This window comes from Eurypyga helias, unplaced genomic scaffold (genome assembly GCF_000690775.1).
Source record: "Eurypyga helias isolate BGI_N326 unplaced genomic scaffold, ASM69077v1 scaffold3643, whole genome shotgun sequence".
NCBI lineage: Eukaryota > Metazoa > Chordata > Aves > Eurypygiformes > Eurypygidae > Eurypyga > Eurypyga helias.
This window is the reverse complement of record NW_010240365.1, coordinates 67,315-80,585: the sequence shown is the minus strand read 5'-3', so window position 1 is coordinate 80,585 and position 13,271 is coordinate 67,315. Positions and strand designations below refer to the sequence as shown.

General features: G+C 41.5%; 1 protein-coding gene across 1 annotated transcript in view; it reads right to left on the bottom strand.

The window, feature by feature from the left end:
- The window catches only part of LOC104507203 (probable acyl-CoA dehydrogenase 6), a gene marked incomplete at its 5' end in the record, with an annotated part of 71,961 nt that overhangs the window by 6,743 nt on the left and 51,947 nt on the right, over positions 1–13,271 (bottom strand). Inside the window, 4 exons of the mRNA XM_010148410.1 lie at positions 502–652; positions 802–963; positions 5,546–5,719; positions 11,954–12,121. Coding sequence (XP_010146712.1) covers positions 502–652; positions 802–963; positions 5,546–5,719; positions 11,954–12,121 — 655 coding nt within the window. The remainder of the gene's footprint in view (positions 1–501; positions 653–801; positions 964–5,545; positions 5,720–11,953; positions 12,122–13,271) is intronic.

Below are 13,271 nucleotides of genomic sequence, written 5' to 3'. Positions count from 1 at the left end.
GGGGGGGTGGAGGGGGGGGAAATTCATTGGTTTTGGAAGAAAGATTCTGTTTTGTCTTAGTTCTGTTCTTGTAATCAAGACTATAAGCAAAGAAAGAGCAAAAAACCATCTTGTTGATAGACTTCCCCTTTTTTCTCTTGTCTCATCATCTGTCAGCTGCCAGAGGAGCATCAGGGAAAACATGGAGTTTACTTCTTTCTCTTGACATTCAAGGTAACTTGTGGGTAGTTCAAACTACACAGTTGTAGTGCAAAGCCGAAATTTGGTAAAGGAATAGTCAGCCTACGTCCTGACACGTGCAAGTGTCAGCCCAACGTCAGTGGGCCTGTGGATGTAAGGGCATCCACAGCGTACATCAGTGGCATGCCATTCAGTGGAACAATACCGTTGTTCCTACCAGGATAGGAGCTGGTGCCCTTTTCCAATGTTTCTCTCAGCAGGACATGTAAGAGGCCAAATTTCAGTACAGCCATTTCCTATTTTCAGCACTCACTTGCTTACCTGTAAAACCTGCTCACCAGAACCTCGCTGGTGAATCCCATTCCTCCCCAGAACTGGAGACAGCTATCAGTCACTTCACGGGCCAGACGACCCGCCTTCAGCTTAGCCATGGAAGCAAGTTTTGTCACATCGTTGCCTTCTACATAGAGAGCTTAAAACAAAAAAGAAAGAAGAAAGCAGTGTGATACACATGTGGTCACTGCCTGCGTCTCTGGCAATCACCTCCCCGTGCTCCTTTAGCCCGACAACGTCCTTTGCATGAAGAGAAGCACATCTGGGACGGCAGATGTGGGAGCTCACCGATGGTGCGGTACAGCAGGGAGCGAAGGAGCTCCACTTCGGTTGCCAGCTCAGCCAGGCGGAAATGCACGGTTTGGTTGTGCAGGATGGACTGGTCAAACACCTTCCGCTGGCGAGTGTAGTCAATAGTTTCTTGTATTATAGTTTCCAGCGGTGTCAGGACTTGAAGAAGCAAAGCACAGAACAAGACATCATTTTAGCCAGACCTGTTGGGTTTCCTTCTTGTTGAAAAAGATGTTTTTTTCACATTGTACAAACAATACATTAGGTTTTCTTAAGTAAATTATTCCATACGCTCAATTTGGGGGCACAGCTTCAATTCTGAAAAAGATGTCTGGTGTTTCCTTGTGCCTTGAAGACCTCCTTTATCCCTATTTCACCTGAGCCCCAAACTGCCAAAACTTGGAGGAGAGTGAAGGGGGGGTGGAGAGGAGGGAAGGAAAGTCATAGAGGGCAGTATGTAATGACAAGTATGTAAACTTTATCCTTTGTTCCTCATGTGGGGCTCTAGCAAAAGCTTGTGGCAACTCCTGCTTCCCATGCTACCTGTGTCCTGAAGGTCTCTCAAAATCCTGAAAGAAAATCTGAAGGCAGACAGTGCGCTCACTGATGAATGCTGTAGAAATGTAAATTCAAGGAAGCTTGCAGGGAGAAGGCAGAAACCTATTCAGAGGAATATCTATCAAGGAACATGAACAGACTGCTTACTACATCTGCATTCTGTGATCAGATCTCAGTACAGAAAGGAAGGGAAAAACATTAAGATTCACAGCCACTTTTAGTAAATGCTAAACAGTGCTTCTAAAGGAAAGACTAAAATAAAAAGGTCTTTAGTCTTTCTAAAGGAAAGACCATTTCTAAATCAAAATAGGATACTGCTGGAAGACAGGTGAGAGAGATGGCAGACACTACTTTAGAACGAGAGTCATAGTTTGCTGCTACTTTTTGAGCAAATTTAGAGATACCATGTTTTAAACAAGAAGAAAAGGGAAAAGTCTCTTTTCCAAGGCAAACCAGTCTTGAAGTGAAGGGCTAGGCCATGCGCTATATAAGATCAGTCTGGGGCTCACAGTACAAAAAAAAGACATGGACCTGTTGGAACGGGTTCAGAGGAGGGCCACAAAAATGGTCAGAGTGCTGGAGCACCTCTTATGTGGAAAGGCTGAGACACAGCCTGGAGAAGAGAAGGCTCCGGGAAGACCTTGTTGCGGCCTTTCAGCATATAAAGGGGGCTCATAAGAAAGATGGAGACAGACTTTTACCAGAACATGTAGGGAGAGGATGAGGGGCACCTGTTTTAAACTGAAAGAGGCTAGATTTAGACTGAACATAAGGATGAATGTTTAGAGGTTGGAACTAGGTGATCTTTAGGGTCCCTTCCAACCCCACCTATTCCCTGATTCTAAGAACTTCCTTTTGAGGGTGGTGAGGCACTGGAACAGGTTGCCCAGAGAAGCTGTGGATGCCCCATCCCTGGAAGTGTTCAAGGCCAGGCTGATGAGGCTTTGAGCAACCTGGTCTAGTGGAGGGTGTCTCTGCCAATGGCAGCAGGGTTGAACATGACAATCATTAAAGGTCCCTTCCAACCCAAAGCTGTGCCACAAACAGCAATGAAAAGCAGCACGTCACGAATACCATGACTGCTAACAGCCTTGTACAACATAACAGGACACAATATTTTGCCAGTCATAGGAAGCACAAAGAAATGCCATTTGTAACAGTGAAACTCATTTTCTCTCTGACCTTTGTGTGTGTGCTGTATATTTGTTTCCTCTTTTGTCATACAATGTTCTCCACATCCTCAGATAAACTTGGCCCCACAGTTTTCAACTGACAGCACATGCAGGAACGCCTGATCTACCACACAGCCGAGAATTGTGAAAGCACTTGAAGTTGCCAGACACGGAATAATCTTTTCCTCATACCTCCATCCAACTTACATTTTTCCACTTAAAACTTGTGCTCACTGTGAACACACTTTGCGTTGCTCCGTCTCTCAAAACAAAAAGGAAATTAATACATTTTTCTTAGGCTGCAGCTAATCATTCTCTAGTGAGATATACAGTGATCTTCAACTGAGCACTCTGTGTCTTAAGGACATGCATTGCCCATGCAAAAGGATCTGTCATCCTGCTTACTGGCCATGACTCAACGTTGCTTATAAAACTGAGACTACAGGAGCAGATAGAAGTAATTAGAAAAGTACCATTCTGCTCTCTCACATACACTGAACTCTCTCTTTGCCTCCAAGTTAAGCAATTCACAAAAAAATTGTTTGCTTTCTTGCCATAGCAACATTCTTTTCCTGTGATCAGTGCAACAGGTCCACAAATGGACAGTGTTTACCAAGTGTCACAACATGGGAGAGATACTTGGCAGCTCTTCTCTTTCAATGAAGCAAGAAAGAGTGACTTTTACCAATGCATTTGATAATGTGTCACTCAGAAGAAAAGACCACACCTGTGACCAAATTTTGCAATTCCAGGAAATCAGTTTTCCATTTATATTTTAAATCTGTTTGACTGTAAATTCATTTCAAAAGGAAAAAAAAAAAAGGTGAAGAAGGAAGGAAACTCCCTGCATGTTCTGAAATATGGCCACAAAGAAGATAATTAATAAACAAAGAGATGGCTGGAGCACGTGATACTTGAAATTAAAAATACATGAAAACAAAAACTGACACAAACCCCTCCCGCAAACACAACAAAACAAAACAAAGACCAAAAAGGAAAGAAAAAAAAATAATGGCAGTCAACTGCCTCTTCCAAGTTCTAGGAAGCAGTGAAAGCAAGGATGCCAGGACTGGCCCCTGAAGTGTTTAAAAGCAGATTGACAGTTTTCAATGCCGCACGAAGAGTCATGAACCGTGACGGAACAGAAATGTCCTTCTGAGGGCCAGAAGTGACAACTAGGATTATACATGCAGACCTAATTGCAGAACTACCGAAGGCATGTATGTAATTTTGCACATATGAGCCTTTCGCAAAACACTTGTGGTTGAACATACGTAAAACCATTTGCAGGTAGATGTCGTGGTGCAACAAACCGCATCCATCAAGCACTTGGCTCCCAGCTGAACATCAGTTGCTCTCTTTTCTTGTTTACCACAACTGGTTACCTCTGAAGTTTGCAATTTGGCCCAAACCATGGGTCTTACCCCCAATCCCAGCACTTTCATGGATTTTATTTCAGACACAATAGATAAAAGCAAAACCAGGGGGGCCAGCAAGGTATAACACACTGGCCACCACACTGCAGGAGGCAGTTCACCCTTCCTTGGTGAGCTCCAAGGTTCTTCCTCCCTGACGGTCCCTGCCAGGCCAGGGAAGGGGGACCGAAGATGCCCTTCCCAGACTGCTCATCCAGGGCAAGGGTTTGCCTGCTCCTGCTGTGTTGTTCTGGGCAAAAAGAAGAATTGAAACCTGATGTCCCACTTCCTGGCAGAGCACAGTGACTGCCGGGCAGTTGTGCAAGGTTGGACAGTACCAAGCTGCCAGTGGTTTTAACAGGAGTGATCTAACCTGCCAGGCTGTATTTGGATGCTGTCAGTGCGCGTCACTTGTCTAGGACATGACTAATGCTATGGGCTACTCTGCTGCCTGGGGAGTATCACTGCAATCCAGACTTTCTGATTGTTTTGTTTAATTAGGTCAAACTGAGCATAAAAAAGCACAATGCATGTCCTTGCAGTCTGTGTATGCCTCAATTAAAGCAGGACCAGCAGTAGGACCACGTCTCCTCCTTGCCCAAGCCTGCAGTCTGACCTCCTGTTCTGTGCTAAAGCTACTCTCATGTTTACTATTTACCTCAGGCTGAACTAAGAAATTTGGCCCAAATCAAAGATTTTTTTAAAGCATTTGAACTCTAAAATATTTGGTCTGGGATCAACCCACAACAGGGAGTGATTTTTTTATTTGGTCACTGAATCAGAAAATCACTTCTTAAGAGTTCCCGATTCCCCAGCCACACACAGGCAGTTACAGAGAAGGGCATGCACAGGAGCACAAATACGGTGGGATTATTTATGCAACCCTGAAATTTGAAGAGGATCAGTCTTCTTACAGTGAACCACATTATATCTGAGTTGAAGAAGGATATATATTGTGCCTGGGGGGGGAAGGCTGGGAGGCTGAAAACGAACAATCCAGACTTGGATCTGGTTACCTGGTATATCCAGAATCCGTACAACTCAAATACGCAAATTCAAGGCCTGAGTTCAGAGTAACAGGAACTCTGTGACAGCACAACTTCAGGGAAAGGAATTTTCTGTGGTACAACTTATGTCCAAATTGTATAGAGGTAAAACAGATCTACAAAACAAAGCTCTTACATCCTGTAAGAGCCACTTCCTCACACAGCCACCAAGTTAATTTTTTAAAATCCAGGATAAACATCATAGCTCACTCTACTACAGGAAAAGTCATCGTCCTTCTATTTCATGGCAGTATTTTGATACCCTTTGTACTATATCTGTACCAGAAAATATGATGCCATACTTCCTTATCATCAGAAAAGCACCAAGAAACAGACAGACAAAACCAGCCTCTGTGATGCCTCACAAAATGTTTTCTATTTCAAGTTTTCCCAAAGAAAGGGAAGGTTGTCTGTGTCCCAGCTATGACAGATTTCAAAAACAGATAGTAAGAGGTCATTGCAATTTGCAATAAAAGGAAAGTGCTGTTAGTCATGCGATGGGTGACCACTGTGTCCCTGCCCAGCCCCAGAAGCACAAGCGATGACTTACCAGTGGCTACTCCCCACAGCCGCTCTTCTTGGAACTGCAGCATCTGATACGTAAACCCCTTTCCTTCCTCACCGATGAGGTTTTTGCTAGGGACCTTTACATCTTCAAAAAATATCTGAGCTGTGTCTGATGACCTCATGCCCAGTTTGTCGATTTTTTTAGCAACGTGAATGCCTGGAGAGAGAGAAGTATTAGAAAGGCCACAAAAAAATAGAAGCATTATGCGCAAGCAGAGCATTTTAAGACAGCAAAGATTGCAGATGTGAAGGTATATGCCAAGGCTACAGTGAAACCTACCTTTAGGAAAACCAGAACAGTATTCTGGAATTTAAGAGTAAAATGACCCACACCCTATTTTTAACAGTTTTTCCATTTTATTTAACTAGAAACCCAGAAACTGCAACTGTAAAGGTCCCACTTTTCATAATGTACCCAAATAGTAATTGTTTACTAGTAGTAATAATCTTACTTCATGCATGTCTTGAAACAATGCAATATTTATTTGCTCATGATTGATTTTTAGTGTACTGTAATAAAATGCTGGAATTCAATTTAGCAGTATTTACTGAATGCCTGCTCTGCTGTGAAACAGTAGAGAAATATATAATAATGACAAAACCAGAGCTATGTTTTAAGATGCAACTAGAGAATTTCTGCTCCTGAAAATCTTCTTCCTTCCCTCTCTTCCACATTTATCCTTGGCTTTCTAGCCTATCCTGATTTTATTCTGTTACTCGTAGAAAAGAGTTTATAATCACACCACACTGCCTTTTCCTAACAATTAAGCTGAAATTCATAACTGATACATTCAGCAATTCCACATGACCTCCAAATTTTGTTAAAACTATATATTTTATGATGGCCTACAAAATGCTGTGCAGTCCATCTAGGTAGTCATAGGAGGGTTTATAATGGTCACAATCCATTCCTCTGAGTTTACATGTGGACATGCTTGTGAAGAGGGTTTGCTTCCTCACAGACCTCGCTTCCTAGCACTGACTCTGACCCCACATGCAATGGTCTGTTGGAGATTAACCCCTCAGGTTCAGACACGTAAGTCTTCACCTACCTAGTTACACCAGGTAGGACCCCGTCCTGCTGTTTGTTTCTTTCCTAGCTACAAGTTCTTTCTTGCTATTGTTGAGACCCAAGCATGGCTTACCACAGTGCCATGAGAGTTTAACAGACATGCACTGGTTTTTTGTGGCAATTCCCTTGTCTTCAATTTTTACTTGTCAGTAAACTTTTACTTCAGTTGTCACTCTGGGGTTAATGCGAATTATTTGGGATGGAAGTCAAGAATGCCTCAGAGGTAAACTAAGGTAAACTAAAGCCAACAACCAGGTACGAGGATTTGTGCAAAATATGCTGACAACATCTGCCGAGTCAATATATGTAGAAAAATAGTCCTCCAAATACGACTTTGCAGAAAACCAAACATTTTACTATCCACATACATGGTATTCTAACCAGTTTTGTAATGAGGAGATATTCTGGTAACAATTTCCTCTTTAGAGTAGTAGAGGATTGAAAAAAAATAGACTAATGTGGCTTAGTAGGAGTTGGTCACTGCACAGATTGTTGCAGTCCCTCTCCATACCTTTTTTGTACCTTGCTATCCATCGTGGCTTTCAGCAAACATCTCTTTGTGAACTAACCCAGATGTCTCAACTTCTACTAACAGGCGGCCTTCACCCATGCAAAAATTACTTTGTTTGGTAGGCAGAAGTTGATGGTCATTCCCTCCAAACCCACTCTCTCTGGCTGCATTGAATAAGGTTATGGAAAGTTTCATCCCTCCACAAAGCTGAAATACTGACACTTTCCAAATGCCAAGGCTAGTCTCAGAACATAGTCCACAGAGGCCTCCACACCTTCCACTTAAATTTCTTCTCCACCAGCCAATCTGTAAACATATTATGTGTTAGGAACACTTGCTTTGATATGTGTTCAATGCAGGAAGAAAATCTGGACAGCTATGTAAGAAATTTTCACTCTTGGATTGAAAATTATCCAGCAATTTGCACCAGTCATGCCAAAAAAGCATTTGTGGTTTGTTTCTGTATTAAATTCAGAGCTAAACAAGCACACACTGAATCATTTACAGGCCCAAATGATTTCTGGAACATCTTTTCCTCTTGGAATATTACTGCTTGGTTTCTTTGAGAGTCTCAGAGATCTTGTCTTTAGTTTACTTCCAGCTGAATTTATGTAATCACTGCTCCTCACCCATATAAAGATGCACTTACTGCTCTCATTAGTAGGTGGTTTACTAAGGATTCTGCTGGAAAAAGTACAACTGTTGCCAGCTCTTTACATTGCTAAATCAATCCTGTTGTCTACTTCTCCAGATCCACACAGAGCAGCTATTGAAGAAAGCTCTTACAGTTTTGGTTAGAGGAGCTAAATTATTCTATCCATAATTCTTGCAGATTGGGTTGTGTGTGCAAGTTTCCTGAATCCAGCAGCATTTCTCCTTTGTTGTGCCTTACCCAGTTTTACTTCCTCTTCCATTAATCCATGTTTCTCATTCAGAAAGAGGCCAAACTGCATCAGCCTCGTGTAATACCCTCTCTGTTGCTAGCAAATGCTCTACATTTTCTCTTTTTTGAAGACAATGACAAGTAATCATCTCTTTGGCTACAATAGGGGCATCAAAATCTTCCTTTACTTATTTATCCTCATTCTCTTCATAAGGGGTACTGTGTACTAAAAAATACCAGCAGCAGTAGAAATCATCTGCCCAGATAACTCCTGGAGTTTGTCTGTATTAAATACATCACAAGCCATCCAATAACACACACATCTCAACATAGCAAGGCAAAGTGCCTGACTTACTAAAATCATTCTAACAGAGCCATTTGTGCTACTCGCACCAGTATCACCGAGATGGATTGCTAGATCTCTTCCTGAGCAGTTCTTCCCAGGCATCTTTGATTTTTCATTTTCTCCCACTCCTCCAGCCTTCTGACAATCCCTTCTATTTCCTATACTCTATTTTGAGAGAAAGGCAGTTGCTCTCTCCTGACACTGTTTAGCACCATTACAAATGGAAAGAGGCACATTTTAAATTGCAACCTGAGAAACAGACTCTTTCCCCTTTTCTGGATACTCTTCTCTTTATAAACTCCTCCTTGCAATCTATCCTAGTGCTATCCAAGGACTCAGAGGACAAACCAGAGCACAAGTAGTTACCAGATGAGGGCTGCAAGCCATTTGCCTATACATCTTACACACAGATATTTTGCAGTTTGTTAGATTCTCTTTCACCATATGAGAAATTCAGATTATTTTTTTAAGACACTGTTAGTATGAGGAGTATTCACCTAATTTGGGTATCTACTGTAAATCCACACTGCCATTATCCAAACTCCCTTCATGAGACCATGATTTCCTTCACCAGGACACTGTACACACCTAAAATTAGAAGTAGTAAATCCTACTTTCTCTCTCGAACAAACTACCAGTTGTTAAAGTTTGTTGAAGTTATTGAAATTTCACTTTCAGACATGGATTTTTTTTCCTATCACCACATTATAAAAGTACAAAACAATTAAGATTTTTGCAAGAAATGCTGGACTAGTCTCCCATGTCCTTCCAGCTGCTAGCAAGGAATGAGATATCGCTGCGCCGTGGATCCCTTCCTTACCCTGCCATATAGGCTGGTGACTGCAGCAGTTAGTCAGACATAACACACTCATTCTCCATTGCCCTCGTTCCCGAGTTCTGACACACATACATCTATAGATGCTTGGGAGTGCATCATTCAGTGATGTCCTCCAGACACTTCCCGTACAGTCTTGGTCTGCTGCCCTCAGAGGAGCACAATCTTTGGCAGACAGACATCCTTAGGATGTATCAAAACATCTGGGGCTTCCTCCTCAGATCTGTGTCAAATGGCAGCCTTTTTCATACCTCTCTTTGTCTTTGTGAAAAATCTCACATCTGATGACCCACCCACAGAGCACAATCAACTGTCTTTATACTTCATTTCAAAAGGTCACCAATTTTGACACAGTGACCCTTTTGGAGGTCAGTATCTGTATCACACAGAAGAATGAAAGCATACACACTTTGAGGAGTGCAATTTTTGCTCGTAGGAAGAATTTGACATTTCTGCAGATTAGCTTCAGGTGACTGAGGTGATTTTTCTACTCAAAATCTATTTACTGCCAGTAAAGAAGGTCTGTGTATATGCTGTGTGACCTAACAACACCCCCCACACCCTCTCCCCACAGCTACAATAACTTGCATGTCTTTTTGGAACAATCAAAGTAGCTCAAAACCCACAAGTCAATCTCTGTATATTTGATCTGCCTCTAAGAGTGGGTTGGCTGCTTTGTTGTTTTTGGAAAGCTGATCTCAGAGAAGTTGTATTGTCTTTACATCTGACCCTTTCATGAAAACTCACCAGGAGGACCTCATGCAGATGGCTGATAAGTGAGTTTACCTGGAAATTCAGGGAGATTCTTCCTCTGAGTTACATGTTCACTCATCACATACCAGTAAGGACAAAGTCAACAACTAGTAAAGCAGGTCAGGTCCATCTCCTGTAATCTCCCGTTCAAAGCCTGTCTTGCATGAGCAGAGGTTGTAGAAACGCAGAATCCACTCAGAACTTTATTAATTCCCAGGGCAACTCACTTCCTTGACTTACTCCATACTGAAATTCACTTTACAAGACACTCTCTTAAGTAGCTCTCATCACTCTCTCTTGCAACATTGGAGACCTGGGTTTTGTTCTCAGTTTGATCCATTAAGTGAACATATGGACCTTCACCTCACTGCTGTGGTGGTGTCCCTACATGTGAAGTGCTGATAATGGCATGTATTTTGTATGTAAAATACTCTGAATTGAATGAACAAAAGTGCCATATGTTTTACAATTTTATATTCATTTAGTACATTAATATACATTATTATATACCAAATAGATATTATATATTTAAAATATGTGTCAAAAGGTATTATACATTATAAATTAAATTAACCTACCTATTACATATTTTTTAAAATATAAAAATGAGGGAAAACCAAGAGAGGTTTAAAAACTTTTAAACGAGCATTAAAACTGCATCAGTTCCCCACCAACAGAACCTTGACTGTATCCTCCCTGAACGATGACCTTTATGCATACAGCACATTATTGCTGCAAGGTCTGCAAACTACTCAGGAACAGACACTGTGTGGACTGTACGCCTGAAATTTGTATGCTTAGATCAGGATGTATTTCTTCAGTGCCTTCCCACAAATTACGAGTCTTCTTCAAAACCAAATCCCTACCTTCTACGATCTTTGAAACTTTCACTCCAGCCCACATTTAACTCACAGACTAAACTACAATCATAGTAGCACCCTGGCAAAAAGATCCCTTTGCAGAGCACCGCCATGAAGCACCCTGGGCATACCTGCACCTCTCTTCAGCACCCCCACCTGGGTTGGGTGGTGAGGACAGCTTTCAGATGAAGATCAGGACCATCCACACAATACAACCACAGCACAGCATTGCATCCTTTTAGTATTCAAAACAGCTGGTCAGTAAACCCGCCCTAATGGAATCAGAAACTGCCCATGGGCTCCTGGGAAGCAGGTGTTGGCATGTGGGATAACATTGTTTTGGGAAGTATTCCCCATCTATTTCCCAAATTTGCAATCTCTAAACTATTTATCCTTTTATTTTCACACTTAAGAATAACTTCAATATTTTCTGAAGACAGCAAGCTTAAAAAATACTTCTTTGCTCATTGAAAAAAAAAAAAAATTCTGTTTACCAGTCCTCGTACAAAACAGCAAAGAGTTTAATGCTATTTTGGTAAGATAATTTAAGAACATTTTACATGTAGTTCATATGTAGCAAAGATCTATGTAGGTAGAGTAAGATGTTATTTATTTTGTGGACTGTTTGCATCTTCATGCCTTTTGGGGACAGAAAACCAAGAAAAAGTCTTGTGGAACTTCTCCAAAGCTAAAAGACATTGGATGTTGTAACTTCCAAAAAAATGTTGGCTCTATCTTTAATGATTTCTTTAAGGCATTAATTTTGTTGTTGGCATTGACTTGTCTATTCATTCTCACAGAATGTTACAAAATCTTCCCATGCAAACGTATCTCAGCAACTTTTATTACTTTTTTTTGGTGAAAAGGACTCTCCACATAAAATTATTTGGGAGTCACAAGCTGAAGTCTGCAAATATTTAACTTCCTTCCCATTTCCTCTTGTCCCCTACTTTTCTGTGGAGGTGTGCAAATGCATTTTAGAACCAACTGTGTATGACAGTGAAACACCTGCCTTAGAAGAGCATCTGTAGGTGCAGTCCTTTCTGTCAAACACCCTTCCTTCTTGTATTGGCTATACACAAAACCAGCAATAAAAATCAAATTAGGAGAGAAAGAGTTCTGGGTTATTACCAGGTAGATTCATCGGCAGACATATGAGAGATTTATTTTGATGGGGAGGTCCTTCACTGGTGTTTGCCAGCAGGCACATCCAGTCTGCTTGGCACCCGGACGTAGTCCACATCTTGCCACCATTTATCACATATTCATTGCCTTTTCTCACAGCTGTCGTCTTGATATCTATTTCAAAACATAGTAAATGAAGGGTTATGCTTGTGAAATAGGGATAAACTGGTCCTTCTATGAGTGGCAGAGTCACTCCCTTGCTCTCAGACAGACAACTAATTTTTGGTCCTCCCTTCATGCCCATAAGTCCTCTAAGCTTTCCAGGCTGCACAACACAGGCTGTCCAGACAACTCCTGGAAGGAAAGCCAGGGAAAACAGACCACTTCCCTCACCCTCCTTTAGGTGGAGTCTTCATCCCAATGGATGAAAGCAGAAAACTTTACGTAAGTAAATTTGGTCTTCAGAAACTCGGGTCAGAAGCTTTTCAGTCTGAGATGATCTATTACACGTTTCTGTTACTGCGCACAATTAGTCACTGAGGAGGCCATTAACTTCAGAGTCCTGACTTAAATAAACACAACCCTCAATATCTGTGTATGCATAATGATATAAGTACACGCACTTCCTGCATGTTCTTGGTCAGAATGGCGTAATAAATTCAAAGCTATTAAACTTTCAAAAGGCCAGTTGTATATGCTAAGAATATCTGTATACAAAGGAATTCTAAAAACCTGCTATTTATACCCCCTGGCAAAAAATAAACATATTTTCATCTGTGACTGTTCACATCATGCTGCAAGCAGCCCTAGCTACAGACAGCCAGAGTGAATCATTAGTTATTATTTACACTTCAGCAAAATTTCTGAAAAGCTGGCATCTTTCCCCTGAAACTGAAATTTAACTAAAACCCCAGCTGAGGAAGAGTCTCCAACAGATATCTAGCTGTAAGCTTAATAGCACCTGTAAATTTAATAAGGCTATAAATTCTGTAAGAGGCTGTCGACTGAGGGAGGCACTAGACTTGGAGGGTGGGAGTCAGACACCAAGTGGAGTGGGTAAGCACATTTACACCAGCTGGTTGTACCTTCATACCATACACACCCACCTCTGTCCGCACATGAACCTTCTTCCCAAAGGCTCTAAACGTAAAACAAAGCAAAGTATCTGATCTTCATTTACAAGATAAACTGGGACTGAGTTCAGCATATCTGAAAAGAAGTCTTGTTAATGAAGGAACTGGGGAAAAATGATGGGAAAAAATTGCATAAGGCAAGGGAATATTTGATATAGCTATGAATAAAGGAACTCACAAAAGGATAATGA